Source organism: Epinephelus lanceolatus, chromosome 22 (genome assembly GCF_041903045.1).
Source record: "Epinephelus lanceolatus isolate andai-2023 chromosome 22, ASM4190304v1, whole genome shotgun sequence".
Classification (NCBI taxonomy): domain Eukaryota; kingdom Metazoa; phylum Chordata; class Actinopteri; order Perciformes; family Serranidae; genus Epinephelus; species Epinephelus lanceolatus.
In genome coordinates this window covers 22,594,275-22,621,265 of record NC_135755.1, presented here as the reverse complement: position 1 = coordinate 22,621,265, position 26,991 = coordinate 22,594,275, and the positions used below count along the sequence as shown (strand labels likewise).

The window sequence follows — 26,991 nt, the reverse complement described above, 5'->3', positions numbered from 1 at the left end:
CTAGCTAGCTAACTTAATCTTAACTATGTGCAGCTATAAGATGCAGCTTGATTGACGGGTGGATACCATGATATTGGTTGAAAGTGGTTGGCACTAGCTCACGTTAGCGCACATCAGATTTTGTTTTACAGGAAGAAAGCATTTTCGGGTTTTGGTATGAGACTATGAAGAAATTCACTTTTTACAATCTTGCATAAATTGCTAAATAGCAGTGCAACATGGCCGGAGATGTGATCTAAAATGGTTATAGAGGCTTTTTCCCCCTCATTTCATCTTGACTTTATATACGAAGTGTGGCATTTTTCATGGCTAAATTATGTACTAAGTGGGTGTTTTGCATTAGCCTTTCAGTCTTCAGATTATCTGGAATCAAACTTTTAAGCATATAAAAAAAGATAAATATTGGCAATATATGTATTCACAAAGTCTTGAACTTTTGTACAATTTGGAGCATATATAAAATAATGAACAAAGCAATTAGCAACATGTGATCTTGATGGACACAAACCATTCTGCTCTTTACAATCCTGTTGAGTTTGCTATGTGCTCCGGCAGAAACACACACTCTCCCCTCTGACAAGCTTTCTTCTGTGCACAGAGATTCATGCTGGTATGCTTTCAGAGCACAAACACATCTAAATATCTAGATAAATAACACTGTTAAGTACATTGTCATTTTTAGTCAAGCTATCACAGTGAACTCTAATCACACACACTCACAGTACACCTCCAGTTTTTCACACTTGCATAAGCTGAGGTCGTAATTATTTTCTAATCGAATAAGAGTCCAGAGCGGATCTACAGCTGTTTGATCTGACTGACACCGAGCTGTTAGCTGCAATTTGTCAGTTCACGTGCATTTATGTACACCATGATGCACAGCACAGCCAATCGCTGCAGCTGACTGTGACAGCTGAGATGTGACAGTGTTGTAACACAATTAACAAAGAAAAGCAGCAAATGAAAAAGAAACGGCCTATTCAAAAAAATCAAAGGTGATCCTCTTCCATCATTAGAGCTGCACTGACTTTATTTAGTCGAGATTCAGAACATTGTCGAGCATTTGTTAAAAAAGAAAAAATACTAGTAGGACAAGAGTCTTTTATTGAATGTGTAAATGGAAAATGACAGAGGGAGAATGTGTGAAAACTCCAGTATACAGCGCATATTTATAGACATACATACATGCTTGTATGAGAGCACAGAACAGTAGATTTTAGATGGCAGAGATATAGACAAAAAGCAATGTAATCAAGATGACAGAAATATTTTAATCTCTATTTTTGGTTTTCTGAAATAATAGATAAGGATTGTTTTCAATTCGCACATTATGAGTAGGTGTAACACTAAAAATGGCACATTGATTTGAGAGGCTCTTCACCAAGAAATATTGATGAGATTTATACGTGTCCACCTTACACTTGCAATGCTGTTTTAATCACTTGAGTAGGGAGAATCAATTTACATTTTAGTTATGGCAAGCTGACCCTTTCACTAGATGCATCCAAAAGGTGAAACAACCTCGCTTTATCTGTGCTGTATTTTTGAATGAAGAGCATGCAACCTAAAAATCTGCTATGGTCTGTGCGGCTCTCTAATGTAACTTTAATTTACCAACACATAATGCAGATGGAACAGTAGCCTAAACATAATGTATACATCAGATAAGGGTGTAAATCTCATGGTTCATAATGCATTATCACATCGATTCTTTTGACAATAATATATCTGCTGATATCTCAAAGTCTGCCGCAATACAGTTTCGATTCAGGGGCATGTATGAGACGATGCCTGTAAATATCCTCATTGTATTTTTCTTGCAGCTTGCCATTGTCTGCCTGCTGCTAGGCTGCTAGCACTGTTTTAATGTTTAGGATGGGAATGGTGACACAGACGTGCCATGGAAAATTTAAAATAAAGGCGTATCTTAAAGATGAGTATATGTATCGATGTTTTCAGTCTGCAGCGATGATCCAGATGGTTGTATTGTTACCCTCTAATAGTAGGTGTTGTTAGGCCACAGAAGAACAAGCACAGGACTATAACATTTATGTCCCTGCCTTGATTTCCTGACAAATTCAACATTGTAGCACTGCTGAATGTCACTTATTTTACTAGGTGAAGTACAACATTGACAAAAGGTCCATAGATATTTTGAAAATTGATTTGCAGAGCAGATATGTGTGTGGAAATACACTACATTCCTCTGATGTTAGCTGAGGCACTCTTTTAATTTGTGTGTAAATAGCAGCACCTGATTCAAATGTTTAAAAACCAAGTGGTCAGTGATGCACAATTTGGTTAAATTTGTGCATTGCTATTTTAAGCAAAAAATGTCCCTAAATTATTTGAATGTTAGTGCGCTAGATGTTTTGATCGTGGTAAGTGGTCATTGCTATTGATTATAGTAATAATGGTGTTTTTTTTAAAACCATATCTGTAATGGTGATTTACGTTAGCTGTAAGCCTTAGTCTAGCTGTTGTCTTTTTGCCACTCTGTTGGTGATCTCTGGCTCATGTCACCTTGATGATTTGAACCAGTTGTCAGTGGTTCGTTGTTGAGACTTACGGAAAACTTGCTGATTATTTCACTGTGGATGTTTGCCGTTTTAATGCTTTGTGTGTGCTGAAGACCGCATAACAAATGCAGGATATGTCATATGTAACTTAAGCATCAGCTCTGTTGCTGGATGTGAGCAATCTGAGCACACCAATTGATTTGTGCTTTCCGACTGCAGTGATCATCTTTGTGCAGCAATCCCATCCATTCTACTAATTTGCCATTCCTCATGCTTATTGTCAGTGTTGTGGCCAGGTTTCTCTCTTGACTGAACGCTCTCTTGGTTCAGCTGTTTGCTCCTCACTGAAGATGAATTGTGACTAAGTGAAACATTGCCTTTTGCTTCTCCCTGGTTTAAGCCAATCTACATGGACAGCTGGCTCAAAAAATATAGCCTCCTTTTCTCCCTCTACAACAATGACATGTGATCACCTCTGACTGTTGCTTTTGTTCTTGTTGATCTAACATGAAGTACTTTTTGTGTCCACATTTTCAGACGGCAACTCCAAACTAACATGGCAGTCAGACTGTGCGATGTGGCTTCTCTGCTTAGAAGTGGTTCGTGGGCGCCTGAGCCTTGGACTGGGGTCTGTGGCACTTCTCTTTTGAAATCATTTGGCCAGAAGGCCTGCTTTCTGTCACAGCGCTCAGGCCATACCAATGACGTTAGCTCCCAGTCATATTTTGACGCTCAAATCAAATTAATCACATGTTCAATTTGGAATTCAGGCACTTTGGGGTTTTGTGTAAGAAAAGCACCCAAGTTGTTAACGTTTGACTGTATTGGTATGGTCTAAATCTGTCTGCTACTGTCTACTCTGATATGTTTATCTCTTAGAATTGCTTTTTGAAATGATGGCTTCATGGCCTCGGTGCACACATAAGTAAAAATGTGATTGCCTAAGAATAATATACATAGTGGTGTACACTGACCTGCTTTCTGCACATGGTGAATCTGTTAACAAAGGATGACTCTTCATACATTAACTTGTTGCTGGTTGCCTTAACTGATTACTACATCATCTGTTGTTCGATGCTAACGTACCGATGGCTGCAGATATGGCGCAGCCATAGGCTTTGCATACTGTTTATTTTGCCGAATGAAATGTTTCACTTCTGTCGCCACATTTAACCTTGAAAGATATGTTTAGACATGCCTGAACATTGCTGTATCAATTGTTGAGCTTCTGACAGATTAATAGACCATCACATTACTTTCTCAGTTGAAGGTCTCTTCTGTTTGCCCAGAAACAAAAGCAGCAATCATGAATAGTAGAGAGGGAGTTCACTGTGCAGTCTAGTTTGCTCTATTTTCACTTTTTTTTTTTTCCTCCCAACTTTTGGTAGCACTGTAAAATCTAACATTTCTCATTTGGCCAGTTGTTTAGACTAACGATACAAATTTACATGACTGAATAGTCTGCCCCAGCCTGTTCTGAGGCGGACAAAGCATCAACATTCACAGCATCACAACTTCTAGTTTTTAAAAAGGTAGTGGCCTGTAACATTCATTCTACCGTGCTACACTAAATCATGTTAATGCACCATTTAAAAAGAAATGCAGCACAAATCTTTGACAGTCTGTCTTTTTGACTTGTACGTTCCCTGCAACTTAGCTGCTGTAATGTTGTTTTGTGTCTTAGTAAAAAAAAAAAAATCCATTTCAATTAGTCAGTATTCCACAAAACACTGTTTCAATGTGTGAAGAGTTTCCTTTTTTAACTCTGTTGGTATTTTGATGTTTTTGCCTGATTTGCATGTGGTCTTTACTTGATTTTTTTTTTTTCTGTCTCTTTAGCAGGTAATTGCTGCCATGGAAACACAGCTGTCCAATGGGCCAACTTGCAACAACACAAGCAACGGTCCTTCAACAATCTCAAACAACTGCTCCTCACCTGTAGAGTCGGGGAGCATAGAGGACAGTAAAACTAACTTGATAGTCAACTATCTGCCTCAGAACATGACCCAGGAGGAGCTGAAGAGTTTGTTCGGGAGCATTGGAGAAATTGAGTCCTGTAAACTAGTTCGAGACAAAATAACAGGTAACACAGCTGCTTTCATTGCTATGGCTGGTTTAATAGCTCGGGCCCAACAGATACTACGTGCGTGTGCATTTATTTTGACATTTAATTGGCACACAATTAGATTTTTTTTCCATTTTAAATGTTAAAAAAAATGTTTTTCCTCAATTACTAACATCAACATTGAACCCAAATGATGTATCAGTTGGGCCCTGCTCGCAGTGCTGTTTATGCATACACACTATCTGATTTCCCCTTTGTATATTTGACATCCAGCATCAATAATTGTGGCCCTTTTTGAACTTATAATAAATGCAGAGGCCGCTATTTTGGAAGTCAGCCAATCATTGTGCATCTCATTCTGAAGAATATCGGGCACTGTCTTCACATAGTAGCGATTATAATACCTACCAAGCAGCAGTGTACTGATTTTAATTACTATATATGCCGCTTTAATATGTAGGATGATACTAGTGCCACTAGCAAAAAGGCATTTCCAAAAAACGAGCCCCAGGGGATTTGAAATGGATACTATTTAATACAGGGCTTTCTACACACAGGGTATTTCCTTGGTTCTTTGCTACAGGGATTTCAAGGGACTCAACTTCAGTTGCATTTTCACGTTCGTCATATTTAGGCAGGTGGAGGACCTGCTTATTATTTCATGTTGTTTTAATGGGAGGAATACAGCCAGCAGAGACGCACACTGCATCGCCTGTGTGACGTGAACAGGTAGATAACGTCAGAGGCTGCTGGATTCTTTCTGCTTGCTGTTGTAATCAAGGTTACCAAGACCTTCCTCCATCTGCTTCATATAACGCAGTCGCATGGTCTGGCCTCTGGCCTTTTTGAGGATGTATACACACACATCTGTTTCATTTGCATTTGGTCCTCAAACATCAACAGCCTTAGTGGAGTGAACAGATATTTTCATTGAAATGAGGCTGCAGGGCAGGGGGCTATTATTGAGCAGCACTGTTGAACTAAGAGGCGAGAGCTTTAATAATTATAGATTATCTTTATTCCGAGACTCCAAGGTAGTCACCTTCATTAAATTAACATGGAAGATGTTCACCCAGCCACATCTGTCTTTGAAATATTAATAGTGTTTAATATTTCACAGTGCTTATGTATAGCTGACCAGTATTCACAAGTCTGGCTTTGCATGGTTGCTACTGTTTCCTACAACAACTAAAAGCCTTGACTCTCAAAATGTAAAGTGCTCCAAGTATGTTTGGTTAAGCTCATTCTGTTTCCCTCTATAAGCACGCAATGCTGTCTTCTCTTACACTTAAATGAGTATTTCTATTAAAGGTGAATTTATAGTAAAGAACTTTTTTAAAAGATAAAAATAAGTGGCAGCTCACTTAGAGTGGCGCTATGTAAGTGCTCTGTATACAAAATCAGAGCTTTTATATTTTATGTCACTGGAAACAAATGGCAGCAAGAGGCCAACCACAAACCAAGGTTGGTGTATTTGTGGGGATGGAAGGCGTCATGGGCTCTCATTATGTATTTACTGAATTTAGACTTTGGGCGTGCAGCGATGATGGAAATTGTCAAGTGTGTAGTCTTGCATGGAATAATGCCCTGACATAGCCATGCATACAAGAAATGCATTTGATTGTTGATGTGTGAAATGGGTTGTGCTGAATTGACAAGTGATCCTCATCTAAAATCAGTGTTGAGCACGGCCTGCTCGCGTGATTGAACATAAACATGCTTGATAGGTTGCATATTTAGTGGAGCAAGTGTGAACATAGCACTCCAAGTGATTTTAAGTACGAGAACATAAATGAAACAAGTTGTTTGAAATCAGCCTGCCCTTGAGTGAAAAGGGCTTGAGGCGATACTACATGCCCCCATAAAGTGGGGCAGTAGAGATGTAGATTCAGATTTAGCAAGTAACATAAGTGAACCTGTTTGTGGTTTGACCAAGGAAACGATTTGCCGTAGGCCCCCTGATGACTCACTCAAGTTTGGGCTCAAACAAAATAAGCATTAATGGATAAGGAAGAATTTAGAGTGTTTGTCCCTCTGTGGTACCTTATGTATGCTTTTTATTACTTTATAGACACAGATGATTTAAAATTGAAATTAAAAGCAGAGAAGATTAACATAGATCCAAACAGACTGCTTGGCCTTGTAGACTTGCTCACCTTTTAATGTTGGTTTAGATTTTTAGATGTTTTTTAATGTATTGACATCTAATGCGTGTCTAGCTTCAGAGTCACTGCGGTTTGAACTCAGGCTACAGCTTTTGTATTGATTAACCCATCAATTCATGAAGTAATCGGATAAAAAATACTTTTGCTTTATTAAAGAGCAAGTGTTGATATTCAAAAGGAAAAAAAAAGTCTTGTAAATGAAAAATTAATTTGTTTCCTTTTCAGAAAAATCAGCAGTATTATTGCTGAAATTTTATACAATACTCAGGCTCCAATTGATGCATACACCACCTGTTGTTTGGCTTTTAGGCATGTTTGCTTTGAGGGGCGTAGGTGTGTGCTGGTATGTGACTATGATAATGATAACATGGGGTAAGCTCATGCTTTCACAATGTTTCTGCAATGTTTTATTTTCTGTGGTTATGCCCCTAAGTTAGATAAAAGGGTTTTTTTTGACAATAGACCCAGAAAATGAAATGCTGCAGTTAATTTGTGAAAGCCCAACTAGCCACCAGGTTGATTCACGTTCTTGAAGGGGAGAATTTACTGAATTTTAACCAGCTCTATGTAACAGCGGTTTGGGCAGTTTGTGAAGATGAACAGTGTTTAGCTTCTCTGCGTGTTGCCTGGAGCTCTCTGCTCATCCCCTGGTGGGGCTCTCTGGGTTTCACATTATCCAGTGGACTTTTGAAGTGCTGGCAGCCAGGAGGGAGGCTGAACGTTGTTCATCTGCATTTAATGTTACTACCCACATTGCAATAAAAATATGGTTGAAAATCAGCATAATTAGCCATAGATAACACACATTATTTATGTGTCTTCATCTCAACTTGCAGTTATTTGATTTACATTAAATGCATATGTTAATGTTGCCTTGTATCAGGTTTTGTGGACAGGATGCTCTCTGTTGAGATGCTTGAGCTTTGACTTTAAGCTAGTCTGGTTTTACAATAGACTTTGGTCATTTCCTCTGGCCTGTCTCTTCTCTTTGCACTTCACTATTTTCTCTCTGCCTCCATTTTGCAATCTGCGTCATTAAATCACATCTATTTTGAGGTGTCTTCTTCATGTCACCTGTCCACAGCGTTATGCCACAGTAATATTCATCTGTGCAAAACACAGGGCACTGTATAGTTATATGGATTTAACAAAGCTGCTTTGCAGAGAATTTGCATAGATGAATTCAAATAATTGAGTTACTTCTTCATAATGATGAAAAATTATAGACAGGTTTTGTCTCAGGGATGTTTGGATGCTGCCTTGGATGGAATAGTAATTGTATGTCAGTTGTTTGTTTGTCCTTCAACTCATGCAACTATCCTGTTTAGGAAATCCCAGCTGTTGAGTAAACCTAGTTGGTAGACCTGTGTTTTATCCTGTGTGTGGCATCACAGTCATGTTCATCTTGTATTTGACTGTTGGGAAGTTGTACACACCTGTGAAAACCTGCATGTGCCATGTTAATTTGTATCTTACACCTTTTACAAAAAGACCCAAGTAATGTGGAGTATAGAATTACACAAGCATCACGTTGTTTTCAGAATGAGGGCCTCTGTTAGATTGGATTGGGGATGACAGTTGCACCGGCATCTTTAGTGAAACAAAGTGTGTAGATGAGGTCTGTTTACGGCACGATTTCAAAGGCTCTTAGCATCAGATGGTGATCTGATGAGTTTTCAGCCATATGAAAACAAATCGCCTTTTTATTAAAGAAATACAAATGTAGTCGGCTATAGAGGGTGAGTTTGGACACTAAGGAAGGCAAATTTCTTTTCAGGAATAAACAGCACTGATATTTCAACGTGTGTTGTAATAAACATAACAGGGCTGCAACTCTAATGCTTACTCCAAGGGAGTTGCTAAAGTTTCAGTGTGCCCATTATTGGTTTATGTGCTACTGCTACATTTATTTACCATGTGTCACAATTTCAGGTTCAGTCATGTTTCCTCACATTTGCACAGTTTGAGTATCAGAAACCTGCTTTTAAATCGAAGTACTGTAAGAAAGAGTCAGAGAGATTGATCCCTGCTGCTGAGCAGTACCTTCTGTCAGTACAGGCATTTATAAAGCATCCATTTGATTACACAAGTTGTGGTATGGATTGATAGTGGTAGACGACCAGCTTTTTCCATCGACAGTAACTAACCAGCAGGCTATTATAAATTAAGCAGTTAAGCAAGTATCTTTTTGAATTACTTTTATCCGATAAAGCTTGAATTGGGGCGGGAAAAACTGACTTGAAACTCAGTTGGGGGAAAATTAGGCCCTTAATGTTATTCAAAGCCTCCAAGTCATTTCTCAGGAATGATGCTCTGATTTCAATTTCAGCTCTACATAAAACCCTATCCCCTCCAGACTGTGTTGCTTTTGTCTCTCCCTTGGCCCTGTGGCAATGGATTTAAGCCAGCCTACATCTGTGTGCTGGTGCTACATCAGATGTTAAGTAATCACCAGAGAGATGCATGCTTCCTCTTTGCTTTAAATGTTCTCGCCTTGGCTGCTGCTGCTGCAGCAGCTTAGTCTTTGTGTCATTTTCCTCCCACTATGGGCAGCACTAGTCTTTTACTGGAAGCTGGGTGCAGTTCTCTGTTTCAAAGTGCATCCCAGCATGCCTCCTCTACTCCTTAATGACAGCTGAAAGTGAGCAAGTTGTTTGTTATAGAAACATGTTTAAGGCTCCCTTGTCATAACGGCGGATGTTGCGGCTGCTGAGACGTTCCATAGGAAGACATCGCTATAAGGGCATAACGTGCCCACATAACAGCATGTACAGTAGAACACAGCGAAGCAGGCGGTTTGCCCGCCAGGCTTAAGTAAAAGTGTCATTTCACCAGCTCATTTCAAAGACTGCATGTTTCTCCTGGCTATAACGTTCCCTTAGATCCAAGGTGAAATTAAGTTTATGAACTTCACTTGATCACAGCAGAACAACCCATGAGAGCAGTGACTCATGGTAAGACGGATAAAGCCAGTATGGATGTATATAGGCTGTTTGATGTACAGTTAGGCTAAACTGATAGAAATGCTGCAAGAAATGTTTCACAGTTGTGTTTTCCTTTGTAATGAAACGCTGTGGTCTTAATTTAACATTTAAAAAAAACTATGTGGTGGTAACAATATACAAATTTGATTTATTTCATAGTGTACAACATTTAAAAGATGATTCAACCTACGAAACACATCTATTGGAATTGAAAATCTGATTCAAATATCAGAATGTTAAGGATATGTTTAAGTGCTGGACCTCTGTTGTGGATTCCCCGTCACAGCACACTCTCGATCATGTCTCTTAACATTTCTTGTGCTTAAATGTGATGGTGGGGCACATGAACATATTAACCTGATTTAATCTCAGAGTTTTAGATAAAATTCAAGTTGCTTATGTACTGTATTAATATGCTGAAGCTGCTTGAGCTGGTGAACTTGACCGGCAGTGGAATTGCAGAGAGACCCAGCAGTGTGGGTGGAGGAAATTGAATTGCCTCTGTGCACATAAAGAGTGGGTGTCAATCTATTGTACATTTTAGAGATAAACTGTAGAGGGAGGGGAACACATTGAGCCTCGGCTACTGCACTGTGTCAGAGATGAGTTGGTGTGAAAGCAGAGCAATTGCCTGTCGTTTTTAATTTAAGACATGTTTGTCAAAGAGTTGGTTTGAGAATTTACTATAGGTTGTGAGCCAAATAGATGCTGCAAATGAGCCTGTGACCTCTTGTGTTCTTCATGCTCTGCCAAATAAGAAATAAAGACTGACTGTTCATCTGTTTATCCCAGTATTACTGACACTGTATTTCACGACTAAAACTGCATTGATGCCATTGATTCATAAAAGGCAGTTTTGTCCATGTTTAGTTGAAATACATTTTTATTCAGCAGTCATTTTTCATGTGTGACGCCTCATGTGTTCTGGTCTTGTGATTGCAGGGCAGAGCCTAGGCTATGGATTTGTGAATTACGTGGACCCGAAGGATGCAGAAAAAGCCATCAATACCTTAAATGGCTTGAGACTTCAGACCAAAACCATCAAGGTAAGATGTCATGTGTGATTTAAATTTAACAGGCACTGGCGTGTTCATTCTTATCTCCAGTAACCTACCTAATCAGGCGGTCATATTCAGCTCTCTGGAATCTGTTGCCATTCGTGACTGGTTGCAGAAATCCAAGATATGCCGTTCATGTCTGGCTCTCTGGGTTGGAGTCGAAGCATAATGAGGCTAGAGAAATGTGGGGTGAGAGAGAGCCTATTGTTAATCTGGGCACATGCGGCTTTGCCTGGGCCTCAAGTAGAGCAGAACTGTTTCTATGGTTGCATGTGCTGTAGCACTGCTGTATGCCTTTACAGGGAGGTGGCTGCCATTAGCATTCATCAGGCAATGTAGCACTCAATGTGCTGGTGGAAAAACTCATTTGCTTCATATAGTGCTGCAGGATTTGCGGTTGGTGGAGCCAGATTATTAGATGTGATATTTTTTCACAGTGGTTTTACAAGGAGCTAGCCAGATCCCTTCTCACATCGGACAGAGGGGTATTCATGAAAATGTCTGTGGGCAAAAACACATTTTGTGATAGAAAATTCATGTTTGAATAGCACCAAATTTGTGAGCTGTACGCTTGATTATTTCTGTATTTAACACTTTAATATTATATTGACAGTTGAAGATGAGGCGTGTTATGAGCCATACCACCTCATCCCCATGAATCAAACTGAACACATCTTTCTCTCCACCTCTCTTCCTCAGTTCATACCTCTGAAAGTATAACACGGGTACATTTTTTTTTTTTTTTTTGAATGTATCACACATCCAAAATTCTCTAGCTGCTCTGTCAGAAGTGCAAATAAACCCCAGTGAGTTAGAGGAATATACTTTGCAAATGTTGGCGTCAAATGAAGTGTGAAGGTGAGACTAGGAGGCAGGGATGAGGAGAAGCGAGGGAGTTGCCTGGCTGTCGGCGGGGAGCTTCAGCTTTCACGTTCACTTTGTCAGGCAGGAACAGGGTGAGTGTTGAGGTGGGGCGAACCAAGTGGAGTTCTCATTGATCGGAGAGCACAAAAAGGAATCCTTTTCGAGGTTTTATTAAAGTGAGTGATTTTTATTTATTTTTTTTTTTTTTTAATACAATCCATCGCATAAGATTATAAGGACTTGGTATCGGACCCTATAAAATGTCTGACATTGTAATTTCATACAGCTGTTGTGTTATTCAGGTAATTGACAGTCAGATAGCGAGAATCTGGAGCCACCAGATGGAGGGAATGGAAAGATACAGCACATTCTTGTCTCTGCACTTTCTTTCTTTAATCCCTCTCTGTGATTCTCTCATTTATTCCTCCATAAAACCATCCGCAAGCCATTCTTACACATCAGCTCCTAAATTTAGGCTGTATGGGTTCCTCCTGCATGTCATTGTATAAATGTCTACATGACTGAAAACTGGAAGGTGCACCGAAAAAAGGAATTTATGACTACTCAGGGGTGTAATGATGTATTGATCTGCAGGACCTGGTAGATGACTCTGTGGTCCCCCTCTGTTTTCTATTACTCCGCTGTGTTTATGGACAAATGTTGATTTATGCTGCATATTTATCTAGCCTGGTGCTGGGGGCCCTCCAAATATCTCCTGACTTTAGAGACGGGAATGGGTGAGATTAGTTTTAATAGGCAGCCATGCTGCTCTGTTGTCTATAGAAATTTTCAAGAAATGATCAATTTATTTTTAAACGAGAGCTGTCTAGACAGGCCCGATGCCGCATCCATCTCTGTCAGGTTTCCAACTGAGTTGATGGACAGAAAATGTGCGAGTTTAACTTTTTCTTGACAGACTGATTCGTCACTGTCCATTTAGCCCATGAGAGTCATTCTAAAGTATGCACTGGGGAAAGAAAAATAGGGTGACAAACAAAGACTGTGGAGCAGACGAATTATTGCGTTGCATCACACTATTGTTGTGGAACCCAAATGATTATAAAAACAATCATACTGGAGAAAAACAGGCATAGCAATAGGATGAATAGAGGTTTGTGTATATTTAATTTGTGAGAGCGCAGGTATGAACCAAATGTAATTTTTTTTTTTGCATCACCATTTTCTCTTGCCTTTCCTTGATGCTCCACAAATATCTGTCAATGTTCAGCAAAAGTGAAAGTGAAAAAAATATTGACACCAAAAAATTACAGCAAAATCTGTTCATTATCCCCGAGATGAGGCAAAATAGTTTTTGGTTTAGGCAGACAACCTAAGTTAAATCATAGTAGCACTTACAAATCATTGGTTGTTTTCCTTTCAAGTTAGTCACGTTAGCTATTAGCTTGACTTGCTACTTTAAAATATTGTTTAATTTAACAGAGCGGAGTCAGCGGCTAACATCTACTCCTTCTAGAAGATGATTTGTGACTTCTTACAACTGATAAACAGACACCATCTCATTTAGCATCATTTATTTTAGCTCCATGTAAAGTGAATTAACTTGACAATGCTCGTCTGCCTTAATGACACAGTTTACTTATTTTTACAACTTATAATTTATTATATCAGAGCTCTACTGAGTGAAACATGACACCAAATTAAGCGGAAGACCTCTGTAATGTCAGTTATATATGTAGTAGTATTAAAAATACCTTAAGGTGTTCATTTTTCTGTAATATTAAAGATGTACTGTTACTGTAAAACATTATCAGCCTAGATGACTTAATCCATAGTACTTAAAGGTATACTCCTTCAGCAAAATGTATTAAAGTATCATGAAACTGACTCGTTGACTAAAACAACGCACAGACTGCAATGTGACTTTAAACCAACAACAGTTTTCAGTAGGGATGCACCGAATATTCGGTAACCGAATATATTCGGCCGAATATTGCAAAAAAACACACATTTGGTATTCGGTGGAATAAGTTAAAAGCAAGGCCGAATAATAGCGGCATGTTTTGATAATGCAATCAAACAGTGTGCTGTGACGGGCTGAGTAAAATATAGGCAGTGTGGCGATCCGCCCGTCACCGCACTCACATTTGCGACTAAAAATAGTTTGGAGCGAGCAAAATAGGCTTAAATCATTCAGCACGCTGTGCGAGCAGCCTACAGATTTCAGCCACCAGCAGGAACGAAAGGCGAATCCCATCGATTGTGGGTTGAACGGGGGTCACAGACACAGACAGTAATGTATTCCTGTCAAATACGGCGGCCATCGGCTTACCGGGCGACGGGAAGTCGGCTCCAATAATATCCTCTTCTTGGTGTCATGACTGCCCAAAAGTACGTGAACAGCCGAGCCAGCCGAACACAGGTATGTGATGTGTCAGAGGAGAAACAAGCCGTTCACAGCCCACAAACCTCACCGCACGTTAGGGACTGTTCTTTACTTATGAAGGGACTGTCAGGGGAGGAGGGTGGCTGGTTGATTCTTATTTTATTTATTTATTTTATTTTGATCCCCCCTATGTTAATCACTCATTTATGCTGTTTTTGAAGTATGAATAAGTCAATAAATAATTTATTCCATTGAAATATCATTGATGTATTATGGAAAAGTGATTTATCTTTTAATAAATGACAAAAGGCACATCTGCTTCATTTTCGCTGTGGTATCGTGATACTACTCAGAACCATGATATTTTCATTGGTATCGCACAGTGGGTCCCAATATTGGTACCGTGACAACACTAATCTGGAGGGGGTTCATCTGCAAAAACTAATGGAAAAACTAAACAACAATATTCGGTATTCGGTACTGGGTATTCAGCCAAGCGTTTAATATTCTTCGGCTTCGGCCACAAATTTTCATTTCGGTGCATCCCTAGTTTTCAGCAAGCAACTCGGACTAAAACTAAATTTAAAATAAATGTCGGCATTCACACTGCTGTGACAGATCAGTGCAGTTTCCCTCAGGTGTGTTATGACTGAAGAGGAAGCACGTTTTTGTTTTGCTTTGAGTGAATTTAATTGATGTGTAGGTTTTTCTCAGTCTGTTCATTATCCACAGACAGATAGTATCGGCAGAGATGTTTGCTGTAGCAGTGACTGGCTGTGAGTGTGTGGAGTGTGCCTACATGTGAAGTCATCTTCGACTGACTTTAATTCTTACCAAGAACTGCATTTGGGTTTTTTGTTTTTCTTCTTTTGCTCTTGTCTATACATTTATTGAGTCTTAAAGTTTTGGGAAAACCCAGAACTTTCAAGTTGAACCATTTTTCACCTGGAGTAAATCTGCATCTGTTCACATTTTCATTTTATATCATTGTGATGAATGTGTCTATCCATGTCAATATTTGCGAGTTAAGTTTCAACACACGTTGCGGAGATGTTTTCTCATGTGCCATAATGCAGACATTTATTTAAAATTGTAGAAAAAAGAACCTGCTAGTTTTTGTATTGGAAATGCTACAAATAGCGACTGTTTGTCCACCTGAGAAATTTCAGTGGATTCATCAATATGCTGAAATGGTATCAGCGTTATTATTTGTAGCCTTATAAACCATGCTGTTATTTCATTGCACAGCATCATAAGAAACTTAAATTTGTTGCAGACATTTGAATTAAGCATTTTTTGTTTCTGCTACAAGGCATTACATGTGATTGTATTTGCAGCTGAATGCAGTCTTTGTCACAAACACAGTAATGTGGGCTCCAAACCATGAGTAAATTTAAAGAAAGCTCAGTCCGGTTAATTGTGAGTTAGTGTTTGCGTTCTCTCTGCCAGAAATGGGTCACAGCATCTGCTCCTCTGCTTCTGTTTGAGCCAGTGTAACATAAAAGGTGATGAATAGCCTACCTTGATCGCAGACAGTGTGTTTTAGAGGTATGCAAGTTTATCACTGCGTGTGCTAAAACTGGCTCTAATGTGCTGGTGCTCATGTGAACTGTCTCTGTCTGTAGGTTTCCTATGCGCGTCCAAGCTCCGCCTCCATCAGAGATGCAAATTTGTACGTCAGTGGCTTGCCAAAAACCATGACTCAGAAAGAACTGGAGCAGCTCTTCTCTCAGTATGGACGCATCATTACCTCACGCATCCTGGTCGACCAGGTGACTGGTGAGTAGGACATGACAGCTGTCCCGTTTTGCTGCACTCCTCCCCACTCCCCTTCTTTTTTGTTAATTTTTTATTTTACTTTCATTTTTTACTTTGCTTCCTTTCCCCCCTCCTCCCCCCAGTGACTCCCTAACAAAATGACACAGCCAGGCCTGAGAAATACATCAGAGGTGGTGTGGGTATGAGGTCCCCAAAAATGCAATTTTCCACTAGAGGTGTTCATAAATATGCATAGATGGATAGAATATGAAATGGGTGTAAAGTAGCAGGACTCATTGCTTCATAATTTCTTTTTCCCTCCAATCTCCCTCCTGCCTGCACTTACCTTCTCTTGCTATCTTCCCCTTTCTCTTCCCATCCCCAAGGTGTACATGCAATGCCTGTTTTTCATGGCAGGAAATGAAATGCATTTAGAGCAGTTATATTCTCTATTTCTCAGCTGTCATGTGGAAGCAGAAACTCTTATGAAACACTAATAAACAGAATCTTTCACTGAGATATTTCCCAATGGTTCTGTCCCTGTGTGCTGCTGAAACGTATGATATTCCTTCAGGCATGCATTAAGGGAATGGTTGTCTTTATTTTTCAAACATAAAACCACTTTTCTTCCTGAGAATTCACTTCCAGTTTTACTTTAGTATTAATGGAAAAATCTGTGACCCAACTGTAGGCAAAGGGGAAACCCAGCCACGGAAATATTAAAGCAGGGCTGCAACCTGTCATTGCGCACAAACTAACAGCTGACACTGTATGCAAAGGCATTTATGGTTTCTGATGACTTTTTAATACAGTGGCTCTCAAGGACAAAACTCAAAACAAGAATTAAAGCACAAACATTATGGATATGCATTCCAAATCAAATACTGGAGTGCATACAAAATGATGCACTTAACGACAAACAAACAAATATCAAATCGACAAATGTGCAGCAGGAAGTAGTGCTACCAGCAGCATGGGGCACTGCAGTGATGGACCTCTTTTGACTTGGCAAAGGCAAAGATACTGAAGCTCAAGGCTGAGTGGAAGGCAGCAGGAAGAGACAAGACCAAGAGCGAAAAGACATGCATGGATGTCCCAAGAGGGCAGTGAGAGGTAAATAAGTTAAAGGAAAAATGTTTAAACTAACTTCTAGGATCTGTTGGCTTCAATCTGTTCAATAGGTTTATGAACCGGTGGGTTTAATTAAAGTAGCTAGCTGAGGGTGTGTGTCCACATAGCGCTTTTCTTCAGCAGAAAAGAGGGGGCAGTGCGCCAGGGACCGCTTCATAATAGGTGCTCCCAGCGCTTTGTTTTTTTAAATGATGCACTGAGTGTGAGCTTTAATCTATGACAGCAATATCTTTGGATGCTGTGCTACGTTAACAATTGATAACACAGTTGCTTACGATGTACAGTGATGTAAACACAACACTCACCAGTAACATTAAGTGTCAACCGGCCAATCTGCTCAGTCTTTGTTTTGACAGTAGTTGAGCTAAAGGAGTGGCAGTGACATCACCAGCACCTTTTCTGAAAAGTACAGACAAAAAAAAAGCTGAAGCTCTGGAGCAGCGCTTGAACTCTGAGAGGACGCCGGCGCTAAGAAAAGAATGCTTTGTGGACACAGGCTCTAATAACACTGATAGATAACACAGTAGGTAGATGATAATGCTAACTTGCTAATGTTACTATCACTTCACACAGACAGTGCTAGCAGTAGTTAATGTCATGACATTACTCCAGTTGTGTGTAAAGTTCGGGTTAGAGTAATGTTTAGATAAAAATGTTTCTTTGTGGGGGTTTTTTCTACCTCTCTGCCGTCTTGGGACGTCTATGCATGTCACAATCTTCGGCCTTGGTCTTGTTTCTTCCTGCTGCCCGCCACTGTCCTATGATGAGAAAGCGTATTGCCGCTGGTGCTCAGACAAAACAAGTCCACTTTTTCACCTCCACCATGGTTGTTCTCTTGCTGCACATTTCTCCTGTGCTTTTGATATTTGCATCTTTTCTTGATTTGGGATGATTTGAATGTTTACGCTTCTGCTTCTTGTTTGTGTTTCAATATTTGCAGTATTAAGTTTGTTTATACAACTCAGATGTTGGTAATTGGGAAGGGTGTGCCTGTTGCCATCATTGCATTAATCAGAGTTTTAGCCGGTAAAAGTATTCTCACTTGTAATGATTCAAAACTTTGTAGTATTGCAAGCAGGTGGTGCACCCTAGCAGCAGCACACTGCATTTTGAGGTGCCAATTGTTTTCACAAGGTTCGGGTAAAACAGTCATGGTTAGATAATATAATTATTGTTAAATCTGTAAATTTGTGATGTGTAAATCTGCCAATAAACTCAGTATTTTGACCCCTAAATTACTGTTTAAGCTGTGTAGGTGACGCTCACACTGCACATCATTACTGAATGTTTTCATAGCTGTCATGAGAAACTCGGCATATGACTAATCTTATGTTAATGTACTCTGCTCAGGCGTTTCCAGAGGGGTTGGCTTCATTCGTTTTGATCGGCGAGTTGAGGCTGAGGAGGCCATCAAGGGTCTTAACTGTCAGAAGCCGCCCGGTGCCACCGAACCCATTACAGTCAAGTTTGCAAACAACCCGAGCCAGAAGACCAGCCAGGCACTGCTGTCCCAGCTGTATCAGTCACCCAATCGAAGGTACCCAGGACCCCTCGCACAGCAGGCACAACGCTTCAGGTAAAAGGGGCACACCAAAAAAAAAAAAAATCATCATCTGATTAGAGCCACCGTAGTTAATACTGCTAGTGATTTTGAGTCTGTTGACCCTCTGAGGCTCTTTGAAATTAGCATTTAAATTGTCTCACAGCAGTATTTTGAAAATATTCTGTGTTGGAGCTCATCAATACTCTGGACAGAATAATTTTTCCCCATTTTCACATTTTCAACTTTGCTGTGTTCCTCCTGTTGCAGACATAGGCCTATACCACGATTGGGTTTGAGCAGATTTTGACAAATATGAAAATGAGATGAGCAATACTCTGGTGGATAAATCAATAGTGTGAGGTTTTTTTTTTCTTTTTTTAGCAATTAGCCTAGTTAGTGGCCATAAATGTGGAAATGAATCCATAAATTAATTTGCTTCTCAGTCCGCTGATAGACCTCAGTAGTATGCAAAAAAGTCAGTTTGTGGAAATTGAATCTTTATGTAATAAGCTGTGGAAGCTGCAGTGTTTCCTGCATAAGCTGATATTTCTATATGAACAGACTGTCTCTGGTTGGCTCTGCTGTGTAGGCTGAATATTGATAAACAAGTTTGGTCAACAGGTTAATAAGGACATGATCGTCTTGGGATTCACTTGAATAGAACTGACGTTATTATGGTATCAGAAATATTACTCATCTCTGTCAAAATACATCATCAACCTCATAAAAAGCGTCCGTTATAATGACATTAATGTGTGTGTCGGTGTTTGTTTGTTTTTTAGGTTGGACAATCTGCTGAACATGGCGTACGGAGTCAAAAGGTAAATTGGTTTTCTTCTTTATATTCCATAGTCTGCTTTAATTGATCCTGAGGGAGAACCAGACCGAACATGAGGGAGTTGATGGGATACCTTTTTTTTTTTCCTTGTTTATTTTTCCCTGCATGAGCTCTTGGCAACATTGCGTAGGTAGTTAACACTGCATACGGTAGCACTGATTCAAAACGAGGTTGTTGATCAAAGGAAAATGCTTTTGTGTGCATGCATTAGTGCTCAACCTCTACAAACAAATATATACATGATCCAGTTGGTGTGAGTGAATCAGGCTGTTTGTCTTAACAGCAAGTGATAATGTAAATATTTAGCGTGTGTGCAAGATGCAGAAAGGTAGACTTGTGTATGTCAGGAGTGGGGAGGGGGGAGAGAGGAGCCACACATGCTCACAGGGAGAGACCGCTGAAGACTGCCTGCTCCTCTGACCTGGGACAATCACCCTTCCTCTGCCACAGTATAGTAGAGCTGGATGCTGGATTCGTGGGGATGATGCTGATTTGGAGGATGGATACATTCTGCTGATATACATGTATCGACACACTTTCAATTTAAGTATAAATCATGGGAAATTATTTATCAAAGTTAGATGCCAAGTTATACTTTTTAAAATCCACGTTTCTCCTACATTGAGCACATCGTAACTTCTTAATATACCTAATTTGAAAAGGGACAGCTTGTCATACAACAAGGCCCCTGTGGCATTCAGACCCAGGACCATCTGAGTAGGAGGTGGCAGTCTGAGGTAGTTTGTAACTTTTTTCATATTTAAGATTCAATACTTTATTGCCATACAACTTGCACAAGTCATTAGGGATTTGCTGCAGTGTGCTCTACATAGTAGGACAACCACAAAACAAAACAACAAACCAGAAAACAAATAAAAACAGGAATAGCAGACATAGGACATTCTTCACGGCTTACACGGGGTCACATTTGTCATGAGAACAGGTCATACCTCATACGCCTTGACATGTTTCGAACCTGGATGTTAGTCCAGGAGGCTAAAGTCTAAAGTGACTAGTTGCCAAAACTGTCACTTTATTCACACAGCGCTAAACGAGACAGATAATCTGTGACAAAAATCATACCCCTCTGCGTCTAATGGCCTTACCACATGTAAATGAAACTGACCAATCTCGGCCGAGGAGTCTCTAACAGAGCTGTCAGTCATGTGAATCACTGCCGGTGAAATGTGACAAGCTGTCAAGATTCTGTAACTGCATTGTCTATTTCTCACCTCAAATGTTTTCATATATATATACATATTTTAGTGCAAGTTTAGCTGTAAAGAGGTAAAGTTGGTGGTGGATGGTGCTTGGTACATCTGTGGAAATTAAGCTGGGTCACAAATGTTCTCATTTTCCAGCTAAAGACTACACTAATATATTTTTCTGAAACATCTGAGCTGAGAAATAGGCAGTGCAGCTACAGAAACTTGATCCATATTTGATCAGCGCTGCCTAGTTTGGCAGCTTAACAGCAGTTTATGAGAAGTGATTGATTGATTGACAGTTGCGTTACAGACTCCTTGGCACTGTTTGGTTGTTTGTGCCATGCCGCAGTCTGACTCGAGTGAATGCCATTAGCGGCAGTAGGAAGAGGAGGAGGGACATGATTTTTATACAGGCTCAGAATTTTTATACAGGCTATCGGTCTCATGTACTACTGTCAGAATATAGTGACAGTTTCAGCAAATATGACAAAGTTATTTTCATAAAAGTTACTAACTGTAGCTTTGAGCTCTGAGCCACTGTGATGTGCAGGTAACTGAGGCAGCAGTTAAATTCATTCAGCTGCAGTGTGTTAAAAGCAGTAGAGTCTGGACTGTGCTGCTAAATACAGAGTGTGATAATTCCACATTGTAAATTTCGTCAAGCATACCTGCTAACGTATACACTATACTGTTTATCTGATTAGAAGCATGATGATTGCCTTCTGTCATGTTGAGCCAGACTCTACAGCGTACACTGTAATCCCTTATGTACAGTTCTCTTGATCTTGATATGAGCAAGTTCAGTCTTTGTGCTTTAAAAGTAATTTTGACTTGTAATTATTATGACGTCCCTCTCTAAAATAAGGTTACCGACCGACTAGAATGAGGTCAGTGACAGTGATGCAGTGAAGTGCTTTAATCTTGACTTAATGTCACAACATGTCTACACTACTTGTCTACATAACAAAAGACAGAATTTTGCCATGCCTTACTTGCTATTGCACAAAATTGCATACTTGTATTTTGAGCTCCATACTCTTACCTTGATCTATTATGGACAGCCCTGTCCTGTTTTAAACTTTGTTGCGTCAGATGTCTTTCAGGATTCGCCAGGATACCAGTTTGTCTAAGTTCAGTTTTATAAGAATGCCTTCCTCAAGTATGATTGAAGTCCAATCCCCTGAAAGCTCAAAGGCCCATCACCGGCGACAATAGACTTGTGATTTCTCTTCTGCCCCGCTCGTTGGCTGACGTCTTCGTTGCCAAATCTCTCTGCGTGTCCTTGATGCTGGGAGCACACCTGTCATGGTGGATGTTCCCTGAGAGGCCAACTGGAGCAGCTAATCTCATGTGACACCTGCTGCAATAATTCATAGGCTTTCCATGCACTTTGAATTTTGTTTCTTCAAACTGCAAAACCACATTTACCAAAAGCTGGGGCTTTTGCGTGCCTCTTTATTCCAGTCCTGGCAAAAACTCCAACTTTAATATGGTGTTTATTTACCATTACAGTTTGCCCCCTTTGTTTTTGAGTAAATAACTCTGTGATCTGTCTTTGAAGCCACAATATGAGCTCAAAAAGCACATTTCTAAGTGTGTTATGCTGTTGTTATGATCTGGGGCTGATATGAGATAACCGCCTGTGTGCATGCATGTTGACTTGTATGTGTGCTACACTTTTTGCTGCTCAGTCAGAACAATAGCTCAGCTTCTGGACGAGGCTGAGTTTTTAATTTAATATCCAGCTGAAGAAAATAAAATAACTTGCACATCTACTGAGTTATTAAAAAAACAGTTTCTAAAAATAAAAAGGAAGGTGTTAGCACTGACTGTAGCAGCACTGTAAACACTGCTCAGAATAAGGCATGGCGAGTGCTGATCTCTGTAGAGACTTGTCAGAGTGTGTTAGGCTTGTTGGCACAATCTCTTGTCTTCTAAAAAGGCCAATTTTGTCCTCATTTTTGGCTCTTGCCTTGAACCATGTTATTTTTTTGTCTTTTACAGCAGGTTCTCTCCCATGGCCATTGACGGGGTGACCAGCTTGGCTGGCATCAACATCCCGGGGCACGCAGGCACTGGCTGGTGTATCTTCGTCTACAACCTGGCTCCAGACGCAGATGAGAGCATCCTCTGGCAGATGTTTGGGCCGTTTGGTGCCGTCACAAACGTCAAGGTTATTCGCGACTTCAACACAAACAAGTGCAAAGGATTTGGTTTTGTCACCATGACTAACTATGACGAGGCAGCCGTGGCCATCGCCAGCTTGAATGGATACCGCCTCGGGGACAGAGTGCTGCAAGTCTCGTTCAAAACCAACAAAACACACAAAGCCTAATACCCACTGAAATTGTTTCTAGAAAACTCAGCAGAAAATGGAAACAGAAAATGGAAGCGCATTGACCGTAACTTTCTACATTAGTAAAAACAGCTTTGTAAATCAGTGTTACGAAGAAAAACAAAATTTAGCGTCCAACAATGTGATTTTTTTTTTTTTCCTTTTCATTGCTACGCTTTGAATCTTCTCAATATACTTTAAAACAGGAAAAAAAATACTGCAGGTTTTAACGCCTGTGATGTTGAATTATCTTGCTGTCTTTACAGATGGACCATCTAAAACGTTACTATAGGTTTTGTCATTTGTTGCACATCTGCTTTGAAACAGTAAGTCTTGTAAGGTTTGTGTAGTGATTACTTTATTTAATTTTTTTGTATTTCTCTGTGTCCTGATTTGCCTTAGGTGCGTTATGCCTTCAGTGGTTAGCAAGTACTTATTTTGAACTCTTTGCAGTTTTGTTGATTTTGTAAGTATTCCGTTCATTGTAATATCAGTTGGTTATTGGTTGGCTGCATAATGTTGCTTATTGTAAACTTAATGGATAAAAGACAAAAAAAAAATTCTTAAAGCAGTACCTTGCCAAAGAGCTAAGAACCTCTTTGATGTGGGTTTAAAAAGCATCTATTTTTATAAAAAGAAAAATTTGGAGAAACTTTTTACTGGACCTGGAACAAAATATTTTGACTTGGATACTTTGAGAAATATCTTCATATGACACCTTGTGAGCTTTTGAACTTTACAGGAAAGTTTGCAGTGGTTGAAATTTCTGGGGAGATTTATGATGTAAAAGATACCTTTTGAGATCTTTGTATTATCTTTAGATTATAGAATCAATGGCAGTGCTGGTTTCATTTGTAAAATCATCTGTGGGTCCCCCGTCATCCTGGTTGTTACATGACTAGCGACTCGCTTTCCGATTTGATTTGGAAACGGACAAAAATACAAAGGTTTATTCGCAAAAAGTGCATGCAAAATTATAACATGGAGATATCTTAAATGGGGGATTAAAATCAGTTCTTCCTAAAGAATTCCCTTCAGACGGAGCTCATGGTGTTTTGTGGTGTAACTACGATATATCATTAGACTGATTTTGTCTTAATATCAACCAATAAGGGTTTTTACATACTTTGTATGAAAGATTGAGGACAAGCCAATGAAGGCAGCAGCTTAAGAAAAACTAGTCTGAAGAATAGAACGGATTACTCCTGAGCTTTGAGCTATGTAAATAAGTCCTTTTTTATGTTGAGTATTTGGCAGACTTCTTTTGGTTCTCGTTTGGACTTCATCGGAAAGTGTGATATTATATATATCGTTTTTCTTTTCTCTTTTATGGAGTATGTAAGGTATTTTCATTTTGGATATTAACCTTTTTGAATTTGAGTTTCCCTTCAGTTGAGATACTTGATTTGTCGTCCCATGGACTAGCATTACAGTGCATCAAATTTGTTGGTTGTTTGGTCTGTAGATAGTCTTGCTTCGTAAAAAAGAAAAAAAAAAGGTATTAAGAAACTATAGACATATGTTTTTGTTTTTTATATATAAACATTATAGATATATATTTATGTGGTAAAGAATGGATATAAACCACAGTTTTGAACTATTTGATTAGTTTTGTTTTTTTTCCATACTCATATATATACGTAATGCATATAACCTGTCTTTAAAATCGTAAAAAGGTGTATATTGCTTTATTCACTTTGGGGGAAGGTCAGTGAAGCAGTTCCATTACCGATAGCTAAATTGGTTGCAAGAGTTTGTCGAACAACAGCGCAGTACTCTAGAACAAACAAACGGAGGCTAGCGGAGCCTTAGATGCACTGAATACTGCACCTGCATCCTGCTTGGTATTTAAACCAATTACTAGTCATGCTTCCCCTTAAATGAGCAGTGTGCTATGCATTATATAATTATCTTTGCAACTGCTTTTCTTGTTTATCTATTCCTTCTTTGTGTTACTTGTAAAAGTTAAATTTAAGTCTAGATGATTTGTGATACTTGCTGCTGTGGGGTAGAGACTACATTTTTCATGCCTGACCTGTCATTGTTGAAAATAACTTTTTTCTTTTTGTAACTTCTTCATGATGATTTGGTCTTGACAAATTGTGCTGATGGTCCGGCATGAAAAATGGTTCCCTCCCACCCCTCTTATCTCAATTCTTAATATAAGAATGATTATTTATTTGAAGTTGTATAGTCTGACTTGGTTCACAGCGTTTTTTGGAATAGAATATCTTTTGTTGAGTATTTAAAAGGATGTACATGTTCTTTACTTTGTGTTTGGATACTTTGGATTTTTTCCATGTTCAGTACATCAATAAATAAGTTGAAGGGCAATGCAGCTTTGTGAATGGACCCCATCATTCCTCACAGAAGTGGTTTTGCCAGTTTAACATGTTAAACTGTCAGCACTTCATGTTTCTCACCATTCTGTCATGTCAAATTGAAATTGTGTAACTTTTTTTCCAGACTTTATCCCTATGTTTTAGTTTAAAGATATGCTATGCAGGAATTGTCAGTTGCTGTTTGGTGGTGCAATGGTCAGCATTGTTTCCTCACAGCAAGAGGGTTCCTGGTTTTCTCTGGGTACTCCAGCTTCCTCCCACAGTCCAAAGACATGCAGATTAATTGGTGACTAAATTGTCCGTAGGTGTGAATGTGAGTGTGAATGGTTGTCTGTCTCTATGTGTCAGCCCTGTGAAAGTCTGGCGACCTGTCCAGGGTGTACCTCATGTCCGCTGTGATAGGCTCCCTAACAGGATAAGCAGTTACGGAAAATGAATGTTTCAAAACGGTATCACCAGATATATTAAAACCCAACTCCAGATTCTCGCTCGGTAGCAACATTTGTTTCTTTGGTGCTTTGTCCTCACCTTTTAAGCTTCCCCCTGGATGAGTGCCGCTTTGGATCTGGCACCTGTTTGCAACCTTTTTATAAAGTCCCAACCTCACCGGGACACCCAGGAACAGCTCCATCAAAAAAAAAAAAAAAAAGGAAAACATAGGCAGTCTCTGCAGATAAATACACTGACACGCATTTCTAATGGGGGGGGATTACTTTTGTATGAGTATATACACAGTTTTTACCTTTAAGCAAAAAGCCCACAGATGTACAGGTGCCTCCAAAGATCACTGGAGTTTTGTCGCCCGACAGTCGACTCAGCCCCCCCTGTAAAATCATTTTTACTCTGGCTTTAAACAAGAGGTGTACCCTGTTCATCCATGAGCTGTAAAGATGCTCGTAGGCACTTCAGCTGTGTTTGACAGACAGGAATCAATTCTATCTAACTTTCAGCAGCTGAGTGAATAAGTGTATCTCACAAAACGTCAAACAGTTCCTTTTAATGTACACCGATTCAAACGTTGAACTGCACTGACTTGTCTTGTTCTAGTAAGTGCAATACCTATCACTCATGCTTTTTTCTTTGAATTATTGACATTATCTCATACTTTTGTTTGACATTTTTAGAACAGCTCTGTTTTTACTAGTGATGAATGAGTGTTTGTCATGTTTGCTACACTTGTCGATTAATTCTTTCTGCTGTAAAGTTGCACAGCGCCGAGGTTGAAGGAAGGACAGATGCACAGTCATTTAAATAGCCTGTTTTTAGAGCTTTCAACATCAAATGTCTTTAAAATGCTAATCTATTCTCAAATTGCCTTAACAGATAATTGGGGCAGAGTTCAGGTGCTGGCTTGAATGCACCATCACAAAGAGCAGCACGCGGCTTGAAGGAAGAAGCCCGATATAGAGAATTGATTTTTCTTTTCTTTTTCTTTTTTTTTTCCTCCCCTCCCTTTTTATTTTTTTATCTCATGCTCCACTTGAAGCAGACAGCCTCGCTGAAGATGAAATGGCCTGCTTTGAAGTGCGCTTCCCTACTGCGCAGCCACCTCATGCTGCCCGACTGTCATTTTAGGGGCATTGCAAGGACGCAGATGGGAGCCGCTGAAGAAACCACACTGCCTTTTTGTAAAGAAAGCTTCTTCAAAGCAGTCACTGTTTGGGTAAAAAAAAAACAAAAAAAAAAAGTTCCAGTAAGTCGCTCAGTTTAATGAAAACAATATTTATGGCATGCTCAATCATGTAGTCATTCTAGCACTGTGTTTGGCTAGTGGAAGATAAGGAGGGTAATCTGTGTGCTGCTTAAAAAGCTTTCAGAGTCTCGGATATTTACTGTT

General features: G+C 39.6%; 1 protein-coding gene across 6 annotated transcripts in view; it reads left to right on the top strand.

Annotated features, from left to right (window-relative positions):
• The window catches only part of elavl2 (ELAV like neuron-specific RNA binding protein 2), a 39,494-nt gene extending 14,344 nt beyond the window's left edge, over positions 1 to 25,150 (top strand). For 2 of the 6 annotated variants that reach the window (XM_033609899.2, XM_033609900.2), the window contains exons 2-8: positions 3,057 to 3,147; positions 4,362 to 4,602; positions 10,676 to 10,779; positions 15,625 to 15,778; positions 18,239 to 18,464; positions 19,214 to 19,252; positions 22,482 to 25,150. In XM_033609899.2, coding sequence (XP_033465790.1) covers positions 3,076 to 3,147; positions 4,362 to 4,602; positions 10,676 to 10,779; positions 15,625 to 15,778; positions 18,239 to 18,464; positions 19,214 to 19,252; positions 22,482 to 22,812 — 1,167 coding nt within the window. In that variant the 5' untranslated portion in view covers positions 3,057 to 3,075 and the 3' untranslated portion in view covers positions 22,813 to 25,150. Of the gene's footprint in view, positions 1 to 3,056; positions 3,148 to 4,358; positions 4,603 to 10,675; positions 10,780 to 15,624; positions 15,779 to 18,238; positions 18,465 to 19,213; positions 19,253 to 22,481 lie in introns of all 6 variants that reach the window. The other 4 variants (XM_033609897.2, XM_033609898.2, XM_033609901.2 and 1 more) reach the window with 3 other exon arrangements.
• The last annotated feature ends 1,841 nt before the right edge of the window (positions 25,151 to 26,991 follow it).